We start from the raw sequence: 24,577 nt of genomic DNA on the forward strand, positions 1-24,577 counted from the left end.
ATTGTCTCAATAATACCTCTTTTTTTCTAATTTTTCCTCTCCCTTCAGCCCCCCAGATGGTCGAATCGGGGAAAAGGACTTTATCAAATCAATTTGTGCAGGTCCCTGACACGCCTACCAATTTTCATCGTCCTAGCACGTCCAGAATCATCGAACTCGCCAAAGAACTGGACCCCTCTATCGTCCCGAAAGAGGACGGATCCAGTCCGGTTACGTCAATCACGTATGTACGATATTTGCTTATTCTATCCACCAAGTTTCATCCCGATCTTTCCACTCTAATCGTTTTCCAAGATTTCCGGTTTCCTCCTCCAATCCCCCCCTATTAACAAAACAAATAAAAACAAGAGCCAAGAGCTCATGTTGTATGAACTCTAAAAAAAATTCTAAGAACCAATAGATTGACTTAAAAGGAAAATCTGAGGCTTAATGCCGGTCAGGATTTTAAATAAGAGCTTCGAGTCACGATGTCCTTTTAAATATCAAAATTAATTAAGATCCAATCACCCACTCGTAAGTTATAAATACCTCATTTTTTTCTAATTTTTCCTCTCCCTTTAGCCCCGCAGATGGTCGAACCTGGGAAAACGACTTTATCAAGTCAATTTGTGCAGGTCCCTGACACGCCTACCAATTTTCATCGTCCTAGCACGTCCAAAAGCACCAAACTCACCAAATCACTGAACGCCTCCCCCAACTCCCCAAAAGAGAGCGAATGCAGTACGGTTACGTCAATCACGTATCAAGGACATTTGCTTATTCTATCCACCAAGCTTCATCCCGATTCCTCCACTCCAAGTGTTTTCCAAGATTTCCTCCTACAACTCACCCCAAAGTCAAAAGATCTGGTCGGGATTTGAAATAAGGCCTTTGAGACATGAATTCCTTCTAAATATCAAATTTCATTAAGATCCGATCACCTATTCGTAAGATAAAAATACCCCAATTTTCACGTTTTCCAAGAATTCCGGTTTCCACCTCCAACTCCCCCAACGTCACAGGATCTGGTCGGAATTTCAAATTAGAGCTTTAAAGCACAAGATCCTTCTAATATCCAATTTCATTAAGATCTGGTCACCCTTTCGTACGGTACAAATACCTCATTTTTCCAAAGTACCCCTCCAACTACCCCAAAGAGAGCGGATCCGTTCCGGTTATGTCAATCATGTGTCTATGACTTGTGCTTATTTTTTCCGCCAAGCTTCGTCCCCATCCCTCCACTCTAAGTGTTTTCCAAGATTTTAGGTTTCTCCCTCCCAACTCCCCCCCAGTGTCACCAGATCCGGTCGAGATTTAAAATAACAGCTCTTCATCGTCCTAGCTTACCTGGAAGTGACCGACAGACCAACAGAATTTGCGATTGCTATATGTCACTTGGTTAAGACCAACTGTCATAAAAATTAACAAGCTAACAAATCAAAAAAAAAAAAAAAAAAAAAAAAAGAAAAGAAAGAAAAAAAAAACAAGAGCTAATAGCTCATATGGCACTTGTGACGAGGCGAGAAGAGCTAAGAGCCAAGAGATATAGTATGAGCTCTAACAGTAAACTAAAAGAGGTAGAGAGTAAATAAAAAAATACCCTAAAGTCATGTCTTAAAATATACACAAAAGGGTAGAGTAGCCAAGAGAGTAAGTAAAGAGAGGTAGAGAGTACATAAAAAAAAACCCAAAAGTCATGTCTTAAAATATACACAAAAGGGTAGAGTAGCCAAGAGAGTTAATAAAAAAAATACCCTAAAGTCATGTCTTAAAATATACACAAAAGGGAGAGTAAATAAAGAGAGGTAGAGAGTAAATAAAAAAAATACCCTAAAGCCATGTCTTAAAATATACACAAAAGGGTAGAGTAGCCAAGAGAGTAAGTAAAGAGAGGTAGAGAGTAAATAAAAAAAAATACCATAAAGTCATGTCTTAAAATATACACAAAAGGGTAGAATGGCCAAGAGAGTAAATAAAGAGAGATAGAGAGTAACTAAAAAACACCCTAAAGTCATGTCTTAAAATATACACAAAAGGGTAGAGTAGCCAAGAGAGTAAATAAAGAGAGGTAGGGAGTAAAGAAAAAAATACCCTAAAGTCATGTCTTAAAATATACACAAAAGGGTAAAGTAACCAAGAGAGTAAATAAAGAGAGGTAGAGAGTAAATAAAAAAATACCCTAAAGCCATGTCTTAAAACATACACAAAAGGGTAGAGAAGCCAAGAGAGTAAATAAAGAGAGGTAGAGAGTAAATAAAAAAATACCCTAAAGTCATGTCTTAAAACGTGGCATATCTGTCTTCGAAATGTATATGTAAGCTGTCTGTTGATTTTATTTGTTTATTATTAACTTTATATTCTTATCAACGACAATTTAAGAGAAATATTTTATTTAATTCAAATAAAGCAATGACAACGAACTAAAACAACAAGAGATAAGAGCTCATATGGCACTTGCGACGAGGCCAGAAGAGCTAAGAGCCAAGAGCTCATATGGTATGTGCTCTAATAAAATTCTAAGAATCAATAGATTGATTTAAAAGGAAAATCAGAGGCTTAATGCCGGTCGGGATTTAAAATAAGAGCTCTGAGTCACCATGTCCTTCTAAATATAAAAATTCATTAAGATCCGATCACCCACTTGTAATTTATAAATACCTCATTTTTTCTAATTTTTCCTCTCACTTTAGCCCCCCCCCCCTATGGTGGAATCTGGGAAGACGACTTGGAAGACGGTCCCTGACACGCCTACCAACTTTCATCGTCCTAGCACGTCCAGAAGCACCAAACTCGCCAAAGCACTGAGCCCCTCCCCCTAACTCTCCCAAAGTGATCGAATCCAGAACGGTTTCGTCAATCTCGTATCTACAACATTTGATTATTCTACCCATCATGCTTCATCCCGATTCCTCCACTCGAATATATTCGAAATATATTCGATTATTCGATATATTCGATTCCTCCAATATATTGCGAAATATATTTCACAATATATATTAAATCCAGTGATATACTTGTCGATCAGATATGTAAAATAATATTTTAGTCTATTTCTTCAAAAAATACCGCAAAAGACCCTACAATCTCAGAAAGCTTAGGCTGCAGGCAAGCACGTATGCAAAACTTTTTGGTGCGAGGAAAGGGGACAATTCTAAAAATTCAAAATAGCATAAATATAAGAAACATCTTAGAGGATTGTCCTGTGGTGGCGCAGTGGATTTGACCTTAGCTTGGTAATATGGGACCCAGAGATCGAATCACGCAGGAATGCACTGCAGAGCCAACGCAGGGACCATAGTAGTCAAGAAGCGTCGTTGATTCTTAAATAAACAATAAACATCTCAGGGGATTGTTGTTGAGATTTGCTGGGAGCCTAGTCCCAAAAGGTTTCCCTTCGTGCAATTAATTAAACACTGATTAAAAAAGAAAATTATGAGCATTAGAGTTGATAGACAAAATTCCTTTGACAGTTGGTATAAGACGATTTAGAAGTCCGTGCCTTCCTCTCTTAACGAATTGATAACCATTTGAAACACGGCTACGAATACTCACGCCATCCCAATCTATCCAAAGTCCCTCTCTTTACACCTTTCGTAGATGTTCTCATTTTCTCCTAAATCAGAAAACCCTCCCATCCTGTTCAGAGACAACCTGCTTTTCGTTTTAGTATTCAGCTGAATAAAAAAAGTTTAATGGTATTCTATTTACTTTAGCGCTATTCTCTTTATTTCGCAAAAACAAGGATACTTGATAAAATGATGAGACAAGCAACCACCGAAGAGATTTTGCATACAATAAAGCAACACTGATTTCATTCTTTGGCTCTAAGATGTTTTTTTAGTCAAGACATTTCAAATGTCTTGCGTCCATTCATGTCTTGTTTGCGTCCATTCAAATGCTGCATGACTGATTCTTGCTTTAGCTAAGCTTGCTGAACTTAGAAAGAGAATCCAAAGGGCTGGACAGACATAGCGTTTTAAGAGAATGCACGTGCGGTAGTGTTACACAGCAGAGAAGGGAACCCAAAGCTAGGAAAGAGAATCTAAAGGTCCGGACAGATGTAGCGTTTTAAGAGTGAGTACGCGCCAAACACTAGCAATGGAAATAACCAGGCTAAAGACTAAAATGGGGTCAAAATTCTAGCAAAAGGACATGATATCAAGTTATTGTCATTCGACATTACTAAAGCTTTTGACGGAGAATGTATAGTAGCCTACTGAAAAACTTCACGGTACGTTGTTAGAGGACGTCTGTTAAAGGTGATCGTGAGCTTTCTTTCTGATCTGAAGAATAACCCCTGAATCACAAAGGCCGTAGAATAAATAGTTGAAATTACTAAAAATACTTTAGCGTAAAGAGCAGGTATTTAGGAGGAGATGAACACCACATATGCGCAATAATTTTTTTTCGTTTTAAGTTTTAATGCTGCTCCTTACTTTCAGTTGAATTTTTTTTTCATATTTATTTTTTCATTGTTTTTTTGTTTTAAATAATACTAGAAAATACTGCGCCCCCTTCAAGGAAATTTTCTTCTCCCATGACAAGTTCCTCCATGGAAAGATTCTTCCACGTAACTACCTCCCCAACCAAGAAAAAAAAAATCCCCTTGAAAACATCTGTACACTTGCAGCCCCTTCCCCGGGGACTATGAGGGAGTGAGCCGTCCCCAAAGACATAGCTATTCGGTTTTTTGATTATGCCGAACAAAATGGCTATCTCAAAACTTTGATTCGTTGACTCTGGGAAAAAACTGAGCGTGGGAGGGGGCCTAGATGCCTTCCAATTTGTTTGGTCACTTAAAAGGGGACTGGAACTCTTAATTTCCGTTATAACTAGCCCTCACACGACATTCTAGGACCACTAGGTCGATATGATCACTCCCGAGGAAAAAGAAATAAATAAATACAAAATAAATAAACACGCATCCGTGACGTGTTTTCTGGCAAAAAATACGAAATTCCAAACTTTGTAGAAAGGAGCTTGAAACTTCTACAGTAAGGTTATCTGATACGCTGAATGCGATGGTGTGATTCTTGTTCAAGATACTATGACTTTAGGGGGCGTTTTCCCCTATTTTCCAAAATAAGGCAAATTTTCTCAGGCTCGTAACTTTTGATACGTAAGACTAAATTTGATGAAACTTAAGACTAAATTTGATCAAATACTAATTTGTGTTGATGCATGAAACGCTAATTTGCGTTAACGAATCGAACACTAATTTATGTTGATACATCAAACACTAATTTCCTCCCAACTGTTCGCACTATACTGCCATAAATTCTGGCAGCATCTATACTGCCTAAGCAAGTTCAAGTTCCTTTTATTGCCAATATACTTCCATTTATAAACAAAAATATCTCAAAGGGTTCAATGGCCCTTTATTTGGGGAAAAAATATAAAAAAATATTAAGTATATTCACACTTAAGATATATTTAAATTCTACTCACCAATCCCCACCAGAGTAAGACATCAAGGAACCAAAATTCACAACATCTAATTTTAAAAAAATACATCTTTTTAAATATTTAATAAATATAAATAACTGATCAATGTTATAATTTTTTTTATTTATTTTTTCAATAAAAATTTCTTTAACAGTTTCTTGAAGGAGGATAGGGTACAGGACCGTCGAGTCCCAACAGGAATGGAGTTCCAGGCATCCCCGACAGAACCTATCATACCAAAGTCCGAGTCCGGGTATGACACTCTGCAAGCGTCATAGAGATTCCCAGCTCATAAAGTTTAGCCTCATAATTTCAGCAGAATAACGGTCGGAAGTTCAATGATTAAATTAAAGTCGTGATTAAGTGAACTGATGGAACTCGAAAATCCCATGTTAAAATTGAAAATTTATATTTAAAAAGTACTCAAGTATTCATTGGCGGAAGATAACGCTTTTAATATCAGGCCGTAGCTTCTTGAAGATGCTACAAAACGTTTGCTAGGAGTCTGCTTTATTTCCTCTAATTGCTTAGAAATCTTAGAAAATGTCTAGCTCTTTTTCACAAGTGAAAAAGAGCAATATCCCTATAAAGGACATTGCTTTTAGAACAAAATCGGTACTATCATGAGGGTCATACCCTCAAAAATTCTAAATGAATAAACACAATTGTAATAGTACTGCAATACAAATTTAAAAATAATTACTTCCTCCTTGATGGTTCTGTAGCTGTCGGAGGGGGAGGTGGACCTCTAGCTTCAAGCTCTTCGAGATAGGACATAATCATTTCAGTTCTCTCTTCAGCAACTGGCTCCAGGACATGATACCTTTGTCTTTTTCAAAAATGTCGATTATATCTCGTAGGTGTTGCTCGGACTCTTTTACCGAAGTCACTGATTTGTGATTAATCATCTTTGATTCCTAAAAAAAAACTTTCTTCAAAATCTCATTTTCCTACATCTCATTACTAAGAGCCTCACACGTTTTATTTATCTCATTTCTAGGAGGAGCCCTTGTTGAATTTTGATGAATGAAACAATGTTTAAATCTATGTTTTTCGTTAAAAAGAAAAAAAAAATACAGTTTGTAAAAATTAAAGTTATTGCAGCTGTGATTACTTAGAAGATGCACTTACATTGGGGCCTCCAAATCCCAAATTTATTGGCACCCCTTTTTTGAATTATGAAACAATTTTAGCATTCCTTCCCCCCAAAAATATCAAGTGTCCGTGCCTGAGTAAGGAAATATTGAATAATTTGAATAAGGGCAAAACCGGAATGCCTATGATTATCATGGAACAGATAGCACATCAATCAAAACACTTAGCTTAATTTATAACACATTACACAACTTATTAACTTAACTATATATTTAACTAAAGTAAAACAGTTCAAAATAGGGATGATACCTTTTTATTGACAGTGAAATATAAAATTATTTAACTGGATATTTCGAACACATATACAGTGTTCATCATCAGCAGTAAAACTAAAAGACATGAATAAAAATAAACAGAATTTATACCTAATAAACTAATTACATATAGTTTATTGCTCTTATTTTTTTCAATGCAACAGCCGAGGCAAATCTCCTTGACCTTTTCGGTTCCGGTTCATTAGATTTAACTGACGTATTACGTGGACAGAGGTCGAACAAGTAAATGGTTTACCTATGGGGGCCCCTTTAAGTCCTTTATTAGCAAATTGTTTTGTAGAAAATATTGAAACAATAGCGTTAGATTCATATTTTTTAAAACATAAATTTTGAAGGAGATATATGGATGACATAATTTCAGTATGGAATTATGGGGTGGAGGAATTAAAAAGTTTTTTAGAACATCTTAATTTTGGGGAGGGGATTTAAAATTTACAATAGAATTAGAAGAGGATAATAAACTTCCTTTTCTGGATGTCCTTCTTTTAAAAAATGAAAATAGTCTGGATTTTAAGATTTACAGAAAACCTACTAACAATAACAGATTTTTGTCATTTTCCTCCGGTCATGCCCGCCAAGTAAAAATTGGTTTAATCATATCTTTAACTGACCGCATTTTTAGAATTTGTTCTCCAAAATTCATTGAGGAGGAATTATTATTGCTAAAAGACATTTTAATAAGTAACCATTATCCGGGTTGGTTAGTTGACCAGACTTTTTCGAAAAGAAGGAAAAAATTTCTAGAATGTTCTGACGATATTCTGGAAACAACAGAAAAGAAAGATATTTTTTGTTCTCTACCATATGTTCCAGGTTTGAGTGAAAAACTTAAAAGAATTTTACAAAATAATGGCTTAAAGGTAGCTTTAAGAGGTAGTAATACTTTGGCAAGTTTTTTAAATTCTGGAAAGGATCGGACTTCCGTAGAGCAACAAAGTGGGGTTTATAAAATTCCATGTACTTGTGGAAGCTCTTATGTGGGACGTACTAACCAGAATTTAAGAACGAGATTGCTACAACATCATAATTCCATTTCATCGTCTTTAAAGCAAAATACCAAACCTGAAGATTTCACGTCGGCCCTCGCGGAGCATATCTTTAATTTTCCAAATCATTTTATTTTGTTTGAAAATGTTTCTTTGATTTCTAGGGACCAAGGTTTAAAGCAAACTTTCAGGGAAACAATCGAAATTAAAAAAAATTCTATTCAAGAATAATTCCATAAACAGAGATACAGGTGAATTTGGATTGAACTCAATTTATGATAATTTACTGAGGTCAAATAAAGTAAATATCACTTCACCTAAGAGCTATGACCTCTGTCCACGTAATACGTCAGTTAAATCTAATGAACCGGAACCGAAAAGGTCAAGGAGATTTGCCTCGGCTGTTGCATTGAAAAAAATAAGAGCAATAAACTATATGTAATTAGTTTATTAGGTATAAATTCTGTTTATTTTTATTCATGTCTTTTAGTTTTACTGCTGATGATGAACACTGTATATGTGTTCGAAATATCCAGTTAAATAATTTTATATTTCACTGTCAATAAAAAGGTATCATCCCTATTTTGAACTGTTTTACTTTCGTCATGGAAAGGCAGTGTGGTCTTCGAAGTTATCTATATATTTAACTAATAACTTATAATTATTAACTTGTAACACAAAGCTTAATTTAAATTTTTCAACTTTTTAAAATTTTAATTTGAATTACTAAGTATAGCATTATCAGGAAGAACTAGATTAATTCTAGACAAGCTTAATTTAAAATCATCAGTGCTGTATTATCCAAAAAAACAAGAATCAGATTCAATAGGAGCCTTAAATACTCTAAATTACAATTTAGAGTATTGATTACAATTGATTTAAATTTATGAGGTAAATGGTAATAACACAAACCAAATTTTAATAATAAAAAACGATTACATTGTTGAAGTTTAACCAGTTAAATGATTTTAACCATACGAAACTAGATCGTACTGAAACTAGACCCCAGCAAAAAAAAAAAAAAGAGACTGATACTCCAATGTCACGACAAAAAAAAAAAAGAAAAAAAAAAAAAAGAAAAGACATCAAAACCATGGAAAACACACAAAGTTGAAAGCCAAAAGAACCTGCAATATCATTTTCAAGTCTATATTGGCTTGTGTTAACTTGTCGTTCACACATAAGAAGTTATTAGTAAGTTGAACTAATAATAGCCACCCCCCTACCACGTTCTAGCAAAAAAAAAAAAAAAAAAAAAAAAAAAAAAAAAACGTAGTTGCAACAGGGTCACAACAGAGACTTAAAGAATTATAACTATTAACAAAACAGAAACAAAAGAAGTAGCAAATTTTTCGCAAGCCATGGCTTATTGGAGAAAAAGCCAAGAAAGGTAGTCTGAGTGAGAGGAATGTAAAAATGATATCATTTTCACTTGTTGATAGGTACTCTATCATACATCCATCCATCCTAGGGCGGAACTAAGTTAGATAGTGATAGAAATAAGGGATTATCAAGATATTTGGGTTGACTCATGACGGACTTGTATGCAAAACGGGGGACTGAATTTGCCTGGACTCACAGGCGAACAAGTGACAAGCCTAATAGGCTTCCCCACTTGAATTCTTAGGCAGGCTATCATGTTTTAGGATTGAATCATGAAAGACAGGTACCCTGGAATCAGAGGCGATAACAGTAAAAAAAACTTACTTGTAAGAGCATTGTGAAGTCTTCCGTGGCTTGCTCCAATTTGTCTTTCATGTATTCATTGAATTCTTTCTCACATTTGCGTTCACTGCTGGAAAATTTCAGATATCATGGATCCTCTTTGATAAGCCTTTTGGCATCTTTCCAATCCGTATTTAAGTCTATTTCAGGAGTCTCGTCCAGCATTTCTCTAAATAATAACAGGTCAGTTAAGCCAGAAAACATTGTCAACCCTTTCGGCACGGTGGCGTAAATTCACAAAATTTAGGGGGAGGGGGACGTGTTTTTTTCAGTATCTAGAAACTAGAAATAAAGACTAGAAACAAGTGTCAAGGTCCTCTTCAATAACTTATAGCCCCCCCCCCCCTTCCGAATACAAAAGTTACTAGGCCAGAAAAGAAAATGATGGCTAAGGTTTGATTTTTATCAAAATTGTTTAATTCTTTTCTGTTTCCAAGAACAGAAATACTAGTGCCTCATAATCATAAAATCCGAAATTTAAACGAGAATTTCCCGAAACCATTCAGGTGATCTGGGGAAGGTAAACAGGAAGGGTGTGCGAAAGCAAAGGATGGATGGCCCCCAACCCCCCATTGCACTTCCTGGCTGAAGGGCCAAGAAACGGAGATCAGCACCGCCTGTATGGACTGTAAAGTCTAATGCCGTATCCTTTACCTTTTACCTATTCAGGTGATCATGCGCTATTTCCACTCACTAGGTCGAAATTATAAAAGATTCACAAGAGTCCGAGGTTTAAATTAGTTAATGTTTACCCCCTGTTATTATAGAGAGTTAACGCTACAAGTTGATTGTAGCATGACTCCAGTAAACGCGATAGTGATGACAACATTATTGTTGTGCCCCTGATAGTGCTAGGGTAAGGTAAAGCCTATTACTGCAAATTTCAGTCACTAGTGTCCTCTCTAGTTTTGGAAACATTGGACGAAATGAATTCAGTAATTACTATGAAAATCAGGCCGGAGGAAAGTCAATTTTTTTGGTCGGCACGGATCATGGTGCAAGAAAAGATACCTTGAGGGGCAACCTCAAGTGGAAGCAACCCCCTCGTAACGACAATTTATAAGCAAAAAGCCACCGATAAAAAACACATCGAAATGTAAAAAAAAAATTGACGGTATAAAGCCGGTACAACCGGCGCGGTGGCAAACCACCGGTCAGTCTATATTTAGCCTCATGTATTTGCAGTGATTTATTGATTGTTGTGTAAAAATAAGCTAACGTGCTAAGGAGCTTCGTGAAAGTCTAATAATATTGAGTTTTAACCAGAAAATATGTAAAATTCTATCTATACAATATATAAAATTAATTAAATTCAATTTTATCTATTAAAGCTACGAGCATGAGAAAATGTTCGTGATTTTCAAAAAAGGAGCGAAAGACCCCAAAAAAGCAAAGTTACCTTAAATTAATGTTGCGCCCTCGAATTTAGCATATCAGAGAACCCAACTGTAGAGTCAAGCTCCCATCTGTAAAAATCTGGAGATTTTGTATTGTTTTTTTGCGTGTCTGTTTTTTTTTTCCAAGAGGTAACCTTTAAGAACCAATGGGTCTAAAAGATTTAGAGAGGGCTCATTCAAACCGATATTAACAGTTCTTGTGTTCTTTTTAAGTGACCAAAGAAAAAAGAGGTACTAGTCCCTCTTACACGCTCTTTTACCCCCAAAGTCATCAGATAAAAATTTTGAGATAGCCATTTTGTTCAGTATAGTTGAAAGATCCAACAACCATGCCTCTGGGGGATGACATGATCCCCCAGCCTCTCGAGAATGGGCCGTAAGTTATAATTATCCCATTGTTTGCAAATTGCAAATTCTCCCATTGTTTGCGCATAGTTTTGTTATGGTGATGTATACAGAGGTTTTAAAGAAGACGGTGATATTTTCTTTAGGGGGAGGGTTTTCCATAGGGATAGTTTTTCTTGGGAAGGAGAGTTTTCGAGGCTGAACTTTCCATGAGAATTTTAAACGGAAGGTGTTTGTCATAACTCCTATAGGAAATTCTTTTACTTGTCTTAATTTCTCTTTGATGACGCGATTTTATATTTGAAGATGTTGCGGGGAAAATTTTTAATGTAGTTTGAATGTCTGGTTTTCTTTCCGTGGGGGGAAGAATTTCAGCGAGTGAATTGTCTCCAGGGGAGCCTTTCCATTGGGGAATGGTGGTTTTCGAAAAAAATTCTGCAGAGGGAAGGACTTCTGAGTTTTTTTTTCAGAGAAAAGTCGGCTAGGAAAAATGTTCCTGGGAAAACTTCCCAGGGGTAATTTTTAGCGAGGATAAAATTGTCTGTAGGAATTTCCCAGGAGGGATTTTAGATGGAATGAACTATCCATGAAGAAATTTTTCGCAAGAGAGGTGGAATTTTCCATGGGGGGGTTTGATTTATCGACATCATTTCAAAAATGATCAGAACTTAAATAAGAACAAGTTTTATCAACTGAAAGTAAGGAGCAATATTAAAACTTAAAGCGAAATTAATAATTTCTTATACGAGGGGGATATAAGGTAATTTTTAACGCGGAATTTTATTTCAGATGCCAGGTGAGGCGTAAAACGCCCAGTCCCGCAGCAAGAAGAAGGTTGTATTTAGAAGGAAAGGGTAATATTTAACGCCAAATTTTATTTCAGATGCCAAGTGAGGCTTAAAACGCCCAGTCCCGCAGCAAGAAGAAGAAGGTTGTATTTAAAAGGAAAAGGTAATTTTTAACGCGAAATTTTATTTCATATGCCAGGTGAGGCTTAAAACGCCCAGTCCCGCAGCAAGAAGAAGGTTGTATTTACAAGGAAAGGGTAATTTTTAACGCCAAATTTTATTTCAGATGCCAGGTGAGGCTTAAAACGCCCAGTCCCGCAGCAAGAAGAAGAAGGTTCTATTTAAAAGGAAAAGGTAATTTTTATCGGAAAACTGATTTTTAGGTATCAAAACATTGTAAAGCACGATTAAAATATTATTTAAAGACTAGGGTTCTAATGGTTGTGTTATCCAAGGTACACTAGGAAACACCTGCATCTAAAGGATCTCAAATTATAGCCGCAGAAGTTTAAGTTTTGTGTAAAAAAGGGGGCGAATGAGGGGTGCTAGGCAACTCATACTTATAAGAACTCTGAAAACGACGTTAAAAATAATACAAACTGGATATAAAAAGGTTATTCAAATGGAAGTACGTTAAGTACATTAAGTACATTGGAAGTACAATGGAATCTACATTAAAAGTACTAAGTACTGATCTAGTATTCAAGTAGATGCAAGTGCAGCATATATTCAGCTAGGTGAGACTGTCTACTGATTTAACTTATAGATATTCTCAAATAATTACATATTTAATATTTTAAAAAATTAAACTGGAAAATCCTATTGTTTAAAACAACTATGAATTTCTGGTTTCTAATTTTAAATATGTAAAGAGGAATTTCTTCCTTTTTTAAAGAAAAAAATAATACATGCACCTTTGCTTAGAGCAATAGAGATATAGTAAAAACAAAAAGCAAATTTAAATCTTTTATTTCAAAAGATACCATTTTATCTTCTGACATAGTACAAAAGAACTATTCAATGTCGGACAGTGCATTAGAAAGCACAATAGAAAGCGGGTGAGGTAAGGCAAATAGGTAAGACATAATTATTTCTCCAATGCTATCCGGCTGATGGAAAGAAGGACAGTAATAAATACACGTCTATTCCACAGATATACTGCTTAAGATGTCCATAGTCATAAAAATGGTGGTTTATCTCCCCACCCCCCAAAAAACAAGAATTTTAAATATTTACACAATAAAAATGCCAAAAACATTTAATACTTTATGTCCATCATAATTTCATCCATCAACACAGGCATTTTCAAGACAAAGCCGTGTCTCGCTCTTGGGTGAGTCTGGGATACAGTAGGCTAATACAAGTAGCAGCAACCATTTTTTTTTATTATAATTTTTTTTGCCAGGTTAATGCAAAAGAATGACATAAAAATGAATTTTTTTTTCTAAGAAACCTGTTTATGCCCGATTAATGCTGAAAAATATAGACAATCGAATTAGAATTTTATCGGATCAAATGACAGAAATTAGCCAATTCTGATTCAGATATAAACAACCATATTGTCGAATCTGGCCTCATAGACCACTGCTTAAACTACTCATAGATTACTGCTTAAACATTTCAACCCAGTTTATTCTTTCATATTGAAATTTGGTTATAACATTCCCTCTCCCCCCCCCCATTCAAATGTTTTATAAAAGGTTTAATAGATCACCATCTTACTCTATTCACATAGTTCAATAATACTTAATATTATTTTCATAATATTTAATAATTAATTAAATAATATTTAATATTATTGCAAATTCAATAATATTTTCAGCCTCCCTGTCCCTGAAAGGATAATCAATTTGAGAATCTGTTGACAATGACTATTTGATATGTCATTGACTATTTAAACTATTTTCATTGATACATAATCAATATATTTCTTCTTCGTAGTTGCATTGTAAACTGATGTCATTGACTAACTATCTTCATTGATAAAAAAAAGAAAAAAAGGAAAAAGAAAAAAAAAAAGGAAAAAGAAAAGAAAAGAAATAAAAATCAAAAAGAAAAGAAACTTCCAACAACCACTTTCAACTGTGATGTGATGTGATAAAAACCCATGATAAAAAATTCTAAATGAATAAACACATTTGTAATAGCACTGCAATACAAATTTAAAAAGAATTACTTCCTCCTTGATGGTTCTGTAGCTGTCGGAGGGGGAGGTGGACCTCTAGCTTCAAGCTCTTCGAGATAGGACATAATCATTTCAGTTCTCTCTTCAGCAACTGGCTACAGGACATGATACCTTTTGTCTTTTTTAAGAATGTCGATTATATCTCGTAGGTGTTGCTCGGACTCTTTTACCGAAGTCATTGATTTGTGATTAATTATCTTTGATTCCTAAAAAAAAAACTTTCTTCAAATCTCATTTTCCTACATGTCATTACTAAGAGCCTCACACGTTTTATTTATATCGTTTTTAGGAGGAGCCCTTGTTCAATTTTAAAGAATGAAACAATGTTTAAATCTATGTTTTTCGTAAAAGAAAAAAAAAAAAAAAATACAGGTTGTAAAAATTAAAGTTATTGCAGCTGTGATTACTTAGAAGATGCACTTACATTGGGGCCTCCAAATCCCAAATTTATTGGAACCCCTTTTTTGAATTATGAATCAATTTTAGCATTCCCTCCCCCCAAAAAATATCAAGTGTCCGTGCCTGAGTAAGGATGAATAATTTGAATAAGGGCAAAACCGAAATGCCTATGATTATCATGGAACAGCTAGCACATCAATCAAAACGCTTAGCTTAATTTATAACACATTACACAACTTATTAACTTGAATACTTAACTAAATATTTAACTAATAACTTATACTTATTAACTTATAACACAAAGCTTAATTTAAATTTTTCAACTTTTTATAATTTTACAATTGATTTAAATTTATGAGGTAAACCAAAATTTAATAATAAAAAACGATTACATTGTTGAAGTTTAACCAGTTAAATGATTTTAACCATATGAAACTAGGTCGTACTGAAACTAGACCCCAGCAAAAAAAAAAAAAAAAAAAAAAAAAAAAAAAAAAAAAAAAAAAAAAAAAAAAAAAAAAAAAAAAAAAAAAAAAGAGAGAGAGAGAGACTGATATTCCAATATCAGGACAAAAAAAAAAAAAAAAAAAAAAAAAACGATATGAAAACCATGGAAAACACACAAAGTTGAAAGCCAAAGGAATCTGCAATATCATTTTCAAGTCTATATTGGCTTGTGTTAACTTGTCGTTCACTCATAAGAAGTTATTAGTAAGTTGAACTAATAATAGCCACCCCCCTACCACGTTCTAGTAAAAAAAAAATAAATAAAATAAAATAAAATAAACGTAGTTGCAACAGGGTCACAACAGAGACTTAAAGAATTATAACTATTAACAAAACAGAAACAAAAAAAAGTAGCAAATTTTTCGCAAGCCATGGCTCATTGGAGAAAAAGCCAAGAAAGATAGTCTGAGTGAGAGGAATGTAAAAATGATATCATTTTCATTTGTTGATAGGTACTCTATCATACATCCATCCATCCTAGGGCAGAACTAAGGTAGATAGTGGTAGAACTAAGGGATAATCAAGATATTTGGGTTGACTCATGACGGACTTGTATGCAAAACGGGGGACTGAATTTGCCTGGACTCACAGGCGAACAAGTGACAAGCCTAATAGGCTTCCCTACTTGAATTCTTAGGCAGGCTAATCAAAATTTTCTAATTCTTTTCTGTTTCCAAGACCAGAAATACTAATGCCTCAAAATTTACAACCGTAGACAATGGATTATCGTGTTCTAAATTAAATTACACAGACAAAGAACTGCTTCTACTAATATTAAACAAAAAAAAAAACATTTTTTTTAACTGAAAGTAAAGAGCGATATTAAAACTTAGTCGCTCTAAAAGTTTGACTCTTTGTCACAGCTGTACTTTTTAAAACAATAAACATCTTTACCGTAAAGAGCGAGGCATCGAGGAAGGGACAGCTTCTTTCGTATACGAAATGATTCCTGTTCCTTTTTAAGTTTTAATGTTGCTCCTTGCTTTCAGTTAAAGCATAACTTTTATTTGTTTTATAAAAAAGAGAAGGAGACTTGTCATCATTTCAAGCTGGTTTTATAAACTCCTATAGATTTGTCTCCGCAAAAAAACTTACTGCTAAGATGAACCGAATAATAATTCCTGAGTCAGCACAAAAACACAATTACGGCAAATTTTTCTTACGAGACAGTTTTTTTTGACATGTCGTTTAGCTTCTGGTAACCTCCGGTACCAAAAAATTCAAGCGTGTCTGGGCCCTGCGAATGAAAAGTTTTGCTAATTTCAAATATAGACAGAAAGATAATTTTTTGTTTTTCATAGAAAAGGAGGTAGGAGGAACTGTTTTGCATTAAAGCAGCATAAAACAAAACAAACATAAGAATTAACCAAAGATTATAAACCATTTCATTCTATTCAACTGCTTCCCATTCTTTCTGCTAAAAAAATGACCCAAAAAGTGTCAATATTGGTGATATATCGCATTTTATAACGGCATTACCAAGACGAATTTTTTAAAGCTCGTAGATAAAAAAAAACCCCTTAAACAGCTCTCTATAAAGAGAGCTATGATGTGATGAGAGATTTAAATTGTAAAGAGAGATAGCAGGATCTGTAAAGATAGATATGACGGCATTACCAAGACGAATTTTGGAAACACTCGTAGATGAAAAAAAAAATCAATTAACCCCTTAAACAGCTCTCTATGATGCTCCAGTGAAAAAAGGGGGGCAAAACTCTGCTTCCCACGCAGAAAAGTGTTTTTCCTCTTAGTTCAAGCAGGGGGGCTGTAATTCTAAATAATTTGTAATTCTCAATAACTGTACTTCTCAATACAATATTTTTTTTTGTGCAATAACTTTATTAAAAATATTAATCGAAACAATAGTTATAATACTTGAATCAGCTTTAACTGCTCAACCAGCTTCAATCAATACAATCTCAGTACAATCTTGATATACTCAGTACAATACAATAGTCAATCATACAATCTTGATAAGCTATGCAGAGAGACCAGCAATGTTTTTGTCAGTAAATGTACATAGCATTTCTTTCCACTCTCCGGAAGCTGAAAGGCAGCTTTCACATTTTGTTCTTTGATGGCAAAGAAGTGAAGCAGACCTTTTGCCGACGACAAACTCCTTAAAGGTTATAAAACCTTTATAATCCTGATCATAGGCTCTAAATATTTGCATAAGGCAAGGGTTATTGCCATGTATTTTCAAGTAAGAAGCCAAATCTTGAAGTCTAATAACCCCATCCTTTTTATTTGCAATCTTGGCGAAGCTATCTAGGTCTGCCTCCAGGTCTTTTCTATCAAATCCATATTTGGATCTTAAGTTGGCCACTCCTATCAAGCCCGATTCACTTGGCAATTCCAATTTGGTTGCTTTCATCATAAGTTGACAATCTTCAAAGGAATAATCGACAATGGGTACTTCAAGGCATTTGGCCATTTCAGAGCGTACATTAGAGGCAAATATTTTCGGTTCTCTTTTCTCTTCATCTGACGGAACATATGGAGGTAAAAATTCGATTTCAGCATAAGTAACAAACTGGGTCATAGTGTACAATACAGTCTTCCATGCTTCAGGTCCATCCCAAGTCCAAGTTGGAGTGTCAAGCCTATTAGGATACCTAATGCACACAGGTTGTACAGCAACTCCAGGATAAAATGCACCAGGCTTGAAAGTGATTAGAGATTTCCCGTTTGAACATGTTCCCTCAGGAAATATCAAAGTCTGTTGCCAGGAATCCTCAGATGTTGCTCGACGCACCATCTCTTGAATCGTTTTTAATCGAGAATTGGGATCTTCTCTATCCACATATATTGGCTGAGTAAAATTGACCAATTTTCCAAAAAACGGCAATTTCTTCACTTCTTCTTTTGCAACAATGGAAGGTGACCCTAGGAAGAAAACTACAAGCGAATCATAAACCGACGAATGTGGTGCCAGTACCAGAATGGGTGCTTCTCTTGCCATCGCTTGTCTCCCTTTTACTCTGACTCTGAAACCAGAACAATAAAAGAGCCCAACCATTATTTTAGATACAATGGCTCGCAGCGTTCGTCTCCATCCTTGCATAGGCTTTGATTTTAGTTCTTCCTCAGTTGTACCCAAAAGCCCAATAGAAGCAATCGAATAAGATGTAACTAGGCAAGTGGCAACACCAATCACTCTCAGAGGAAGAAGGACAATAGACGAGATACACATCTTCATTTTATCATAGATAGAAAGATTTATTCTATGTCTAAAGGGGTTAGTTTCAAGTTTGACCTTACCTACATCACATTTGCTTACGTTAACAGTACTGCATGAGGCTGCGGTCTTCAAAAAAGATTTTACGCTCTTGCAAATAGAGGCTGCACTCTTGCAAACAGGACCCAGATTTTTCCAGCATTTTTTCTCTTCGGGTTCTTCTTTACGTATGTAACTATGGTCTTCGTTCTTTTCTATTTCGACAACAGTTGGATTTGGTTCACTCTCCTTGTTGCCTTCAGAGCTCTGTTCTTCTTCACCTTCTATTGAACATTCAGCTGTTTTGCATTCCATGTATTTTTTAATAGCCCAACAAGCTGATATTCCAGCAACTGAGACTGGAATCCCAATAACAATGGTTTTAAAAATGAACATGTTTTAAGTAAGAGATACTTTATGCAAATGATTGAGATTGTTGGTTCAGTTTTCCTTATATTAAGAAAATGACGTCATGGTTGCCAAGTGTTATGATGTTTATAGAGAACATGACGTCATGTTCTCTAAACTGCATTGATGCTTTTATAATTTGGAAAAGATTCCCAATAAATATGACGTCACACAAACAGTGTTGATATAGTGCGTGCAAAAGAAGATATAAGATTTACGATGTCAAAATATACTCGGGATATATTTAATCAAAAAAGACGAGCTTTTTTATTTTATTTTTTTTATGTGCTCTCCAACTGAAGTAAATTGGAATCAAAATTGACTCTTTAGTCAATGAGCGTTTTCATCATTGAATGCAGGTGTTCAGAAGTACAGTCAGTTACTAGTTAACAAGAATCATCTTCAAGAATCATACGTGAAAAAGGCTCTTATCCAACAAAAGGAGTGCTCTGTAGTGACTAAAAAAAAACAAAAAAAAAAAAACACATTTGTGCTTGTAATTTTTGGCAATTGTAACTTTTAAAATGGGTGCTGACTTATATTTCTGGATCCTAAAAGGAATTTCGTTTTAGTGAAAATTGGCCTATTAAAAACTTTTTTTTTTGCTAAATGTCGTTAATGTAATCATATACACAAATAATGTAATCAACAAACTATGAGCTCCGCAAGAACCAGTTACAGTGCACACACTGGACTGCCGACAGGAAATGGCATGCGGAAAACCATAATACTCCTCCCAGGAAGACAAAAAATTCAAAAGAAATGAAAATTTTCGAGTTATTTGAAAAAATTGGATGCTTTTCTTGCACAAAAACAAACGGTTTTTCTATGATAGTTTACGTAACTGAAATTGACGAGGTTGGAAGAGCCAAGAGCTCATATGGTATGAGCTCTTGCAAAATTCTAAGAATCAATAGATTGACTTAATAGGAAAATCAGAGGCTTAATGTCGGACGGGATTTAAAATAAGAGCTCTGAGGTAAGCGGTCCTTCTAAATATCAAAATTCATTAAGATCCGATCACCCACTCTTAAGTAAAAAATACCTCTTTTTTCTAATTTTTCCTCTCCCTTCGGCCCCCCAGATGTTCGAATCGGGGAAAACGACTTTATCAAGTCAATTTGTGCAGGTCCCTGACACGCCTACCAATTTCCATCGTCCTAGCACGTCCAGAATCATCGAACTCGCCAAAGCACTGGACCCCCTTAACCCCCCCCCCCCCAAAGAGGACGAATCCAGTCCGGTTACGTCAATCACGTATCTAAAGATATTTGCTTATTCTACCCACCAAGTTTCATCCCGATCTCTCCACTCTAATCGTTTTCCAAGATTTCCTGTTTACCCCTCAACCTCCCCCCCCTAATGTCACCAGATCTGTCGGAATTGAAAATCAGAGCTCTGAGACATCAGTTCCTTCTAAATATCGAATTTCATTAAAATCCGGTTACCTGTTCTTAAGTTAAAAATACCTCAGTTTTTCAAATTTTTCTGAATTAACATCCCCCAGCTCCCCCAAAGAGAGCGGATTCAGTCAATCGCGGGCTATGTCAATCACGTATCTAGGACTTGTGCTTATTCTTCCCACCAAGTTTAATCCCGATCTCGCCACTCTAAGCGTTTCCCAAGATTTCCAGTTTCCCAGTCCAACTCTCCCAATATCACCAGATACGGTCGGGATTTAAAATAAGAGCTTTGAGACACGAGGTCCTTCTAAATATCAATTTTCATTAAGATCCGATCACCTATTCGTAAGTTAAAAGTACCTCATTTTTTTCAATTCATCCTCTCCCTCCAGCCCCCCCCCCCCCCCCAGATGGTTGAATCGGTGAAATTACTGTTATCAAGTCAATTTGGGCAGGTCCCTGACACGCCTACCAATTTTCATCGTCCTAGCACGTCCAGAAGCACCGAACTCACCAAAGCACTGGAAATCCTCCCCCCAACTCCCCCAGATAGAGCGGATCCGTTCAAATTATGTCAATCACCTATTTAGAGCTTGTGCTTATTCTTCCCATCAAGTTTCATCCCGACCTTTCCGCTCTAAGCGTTTTCCAAGATTTTCGGTTTCCAAGATTTCTGTTTACCCCCTCCAGCCCTCTATGTCCCCGGATCCGATTCAAATTGAAAATGGAGCATCCGAGACATATGACTTTTCTATATATCAAGTTTCATTAAGATCCGATCACCCATTCGTAAGATAAAGATACCTCAATTTTCAAGTTTTCCAAGATTTCCAATTTAACCCTCGAATTCCCCCCACTGTCACCGGATAGGGTCGAGATTTAAAATAAGAGCGCTGAAGTACAAGATCCTTCTAAATATCAAATTTCATTAAAGTCGACCACCCGTTCGTAAGTTACAAATACCTCATTTTTCTAACTTTTCCGAATACCTCCCCCCCCAAACTCCCCAAAAGAGCACAGATCCATTCCGGTTATGTCAGTCACGTATCTTGGACTTGTACGTATTACTCCCACCGAGTTTCATCATGATCTCTTCACTCTAAGCGTTTTCCAAGATTTCCGGTCCCCCACCAACTCCCCCCTATGACACTGGATCCGGTCTGGATTCAAAATAAAGCATCTGAGTTACGAGATCCTTCTAAATATGAAATTTCATTAAGATCCAATCACTCCTTCGTAAGTTAAAAATACCTCATTTTTTTCTAGTTTTTCAGAATTACCCCCCCCCCCCCCCCAAAGAGAGCGGATCCGTTCCGGTTGTATCAATCAGGTATCTAGGATTTGTGCTTATTTTTCCCACCAAGTTTCATCCCGACTCCTCCACTCTAAGCGTTTTCCAAGATTTTAGGCTTCCTCCTCCAACTCCCCCCAATGTTACCGGATCCAGTCGCAATTTGAAAAAAGTGCTCTGACACACGATGCCCTTATAAATGTCAAATTTCATTAAGATCCAATCACCCGTTCGTAAGTTAAAAATACCTTATTTTTTCTAATTTTTCCCAATTAACCGCTCCCCCCCCACTCCTCCACCCCAAATGGTTCAATCGGAGAAACGACTATTTCTAATTTAATTTGGTCTGGTCCCTGATACGCCTGCCAAATTTCATTGTCCTAGCTTATCTGGAAGTGCCTAAACTAGCAAAACCAAGACAGACAGACAGACCGAAAGAATTTGCGATCGCTATATGTCACTTAGTAAATATCAAGTGCCATAAAAACGGGTAATAAACTAAAAAAAAAAGAAAAAAAAAGCATTAATTACTAAAAAAAAACCGAAAACGTCAACTCCACATGTTTTGCTGTTGTTTTTGTTTTTAGTTCGTCGTCATTGCTTTATTTGAATTAAATACAAAAATTTCTCTTAAATTGTCGTTGATTAAGAAAATAAAGTTAATAACAAACAAATAAAATCAACTGACATCTTATATATATATTTCGAAGACAAATATGCCATATTTTAAGACATGACTTTAGGGTATTTTTTTTATTTACTCTCTATCTCACTTTATTTACTCTCTTGGCTTCTCTACCCTTTTGTGTATATTTTAAGACATGACTTTAGGGTATTTTTTTTATTTACTTTCTACCTCTCTTTATTTACTCTCTTGGCTACTCTACCCTTTTGTGTGTATCCTCATTCAATCCACGATCTTTATGAGCAATTAAATAAATAAAAAAGTTTTTTTTTAAAAGGAAGTAAGGAGCTACATTAAAACTCAAAACGAACAGAAATTACTCGGTATATGAAAGGGACTGTTCCCTCTTCAATACCTGCTCTTTGCGCTAAAGTTTGACTCTTTCTCTCAAATTTACTTTTTAAAACAGTAAAAAACTTTAGCGTAAAGAGCGAGGCATTGAGGAGGGAACAGCCCCTTTCGTATACGGAGAAATTTCTATTACTCCGTATATGAAATTACTTTTTAATGTAACTCCTCCGTATTACTTTTAATGTAACTCGTTACTTTTAGTGAAAAAAAAATTGTTTTTTTTTATTTATTTCTGAACGTTTTTGAATTAATGCATGTTTTGATTCTGGCTCTCCGCACATGAATACTTAAAACGAAATTTGCATATTATTATTTCTTTTATTTAATGGCTTTCTCTTAGTTTTGATCGGATGAATTTGATAAAAAAAAAGGTGGGAGAGGAGGCCTAGTTGCCCTGCAATCTTTTGGCTACTTAAAAAGGCAATTAGAACTTTTAATTTTTTTACGAACGTTTTTATTATTAAACTAACGTAACTAACGAATTAACTTACGTAACGAACTTCTATATTCGTATATTTTTATAACGTATATGAGGTGTTTTCTTTACATTAAAGCTTAAATTTCGTCTTGATTCTTTAAGAATGACCCCTGAATCACAAAGGCCGTAGAATAAATAGTTGAAATTACTAAAAATACTTTAGCGTAAAGAGCAGGTATTTAGGAGGAGATGAACACCACATATGCGCAATAATTTTTTTTCGTTTTTAGTTTTAATGCTGCTCCTTACTTTCAGTTGAATTTTTTTTTCATATTTATTTTGTCATTGTTTTTTTGTTTTAAATAATACTAGAAAATACTGCGCCCCCTTCAAGGAAATTTTCTTCTCCCATGACAAATTCCTCCATGGAAAGATTCTTCCACGTAACTACCTCCCCAACCAAGAAAAAAAAATCTCCTTGAAAACATCTGTACACTTGCAGCCTCTTCCCCGGGGACTATGAGAGAGTGAGCCGTCCCCAAAGACATAGCTATTCGGTTTTTTGATTATGCCGAACAAAATGGCTATCTCAAAACTTTGATTCGTTGACTCTGGGAAAAAACTGAGCGTGGGAGGGGGCCTAGGTGCCCTCCAATTTGTTTGGTCACTTAAAAGGGGACTGGAACTCTTAATTTCCGTTATAACTAGCCCTCACACGACATTCTAGGACCACTAGGTCGATATGATCACTCCCGAGGAAAAAGAAATAAATAAATACAAAATAAATAAACACGCATCCGTGACGTGTTTTCTGGCAAAAAATACGAAATTCCACACTTTGTAGAAAGGAGATTGAAACTTCTACAGTAGGGTTCTCTGATACGCTGAATGCGATGGTGTGATTCTTGTTCAAGATACAATGACTTTTAGGGGGCGTTTTCCCCTATTTTCCAAAATAAGGCAAATTTTCTCAGGCTCGTAACTTTTGATACGTAAGACTAAATTTGATGAAACTTAAGACTAAATTTGATCAAACACTAATTTGTGTTGATGCATGAAACACTAATTTGCGTTAACGAATCAAACACTAATTTATGTCGATACATCAAACACTAATTAGTGTGAATGAATCAAATACTAATTTGTGTTGATGCATCAAACACTAATTTCCTCCCAACTGTTCGCACTATACTGCCATAAATTAAGCAAGCAAGTTCATAAACTAAGCAAGTTCAAGTTCCTTTTATTGCTAATATACTTCCATTTATAAACAAAAATATCCCAAAGGGCTCAATGGCCCTTTACTTGGGGAAAAAATATAAATAAATATTAAGTATATTCACACTTATATATTTAAGATATATTTGAATTCTACTCACCAATCCCCACCAGAGTAAGACATCAAGGAACCAAAATTCACAACATCTAATTTAAAAAATACATCTTTTTAAATATTTAATAAATATAAATATCTGATCAATGTTATAATTTTTTTTTATTTATTTTTTTCAATAAAACTTTCTTTAACAGTTTCTTGAAGGAGGATAGGGTACAGGACCGTCGAGTCCCAACAGGAATGGAGTTCCAGGCATCCCCGACAGAACCTATCATACCAAAG

General features: G+C 35.3%; 2 protein-coding genes across 3 annotated transcripts in view; both read right to left on the bottom strand.

The window, feature by feature from the left end:
• Positions 1-1,356: 1,356 nt before the first annotated feature.
• Positions 1,357-24,577, bottom strand: part of LOC136035660 (transcription elongation regulator 1-like) — a 64,458-nt gene continuing 41,237 nt past the window's right edge. Inside the window, exons 8-10 of one of the 2 annotated variants that reach the window (XM_065717570.1) lie at positions 14,272-14,486; positions 9,548-9,734; positions 1,357-6,341 (exon numbers count right to left, since the gene is read on the bottom strand). The gene's annotated coding sequence lies outside the window, so the exon portion shown is untranslated. Of the gene's footprint in view, positions 6,342-9,547; positions 9,735-13,048; positions 14,487-24,577 lie in introns of those variants that run through there. The other variant, XM_065717571.1, reaches the window with a different exon arrangement.
• LOC136035794 (lysophosphatidylcholine acyltransferase-like) lies at positions 17,165-18,799 on the bottom strand. The gene has a single exon (XM_065717766.1). The coding sequence runs from the start codon at positions 18,797-18,799 to the stop codon at positions 17,165-17,167; it is 1,635 nt and encodes a 544-aa protein (XP_065573838.1).

The sequence above is a fragment of the Artemia franciscana genome, chromosome 14, assembly GCF_032884065.1.
Source record: "Artemia franciscana chromosome 14, ASM3288406v1, whole genome shotgun sequence".
Taxonomy (NCBI): domain Eukaryota; kingdom Metazoa; phylum Arthropoda; class Branchiopoda; order Anostraca; family Artemiidae; genus Artemia; species Artemia franciscana.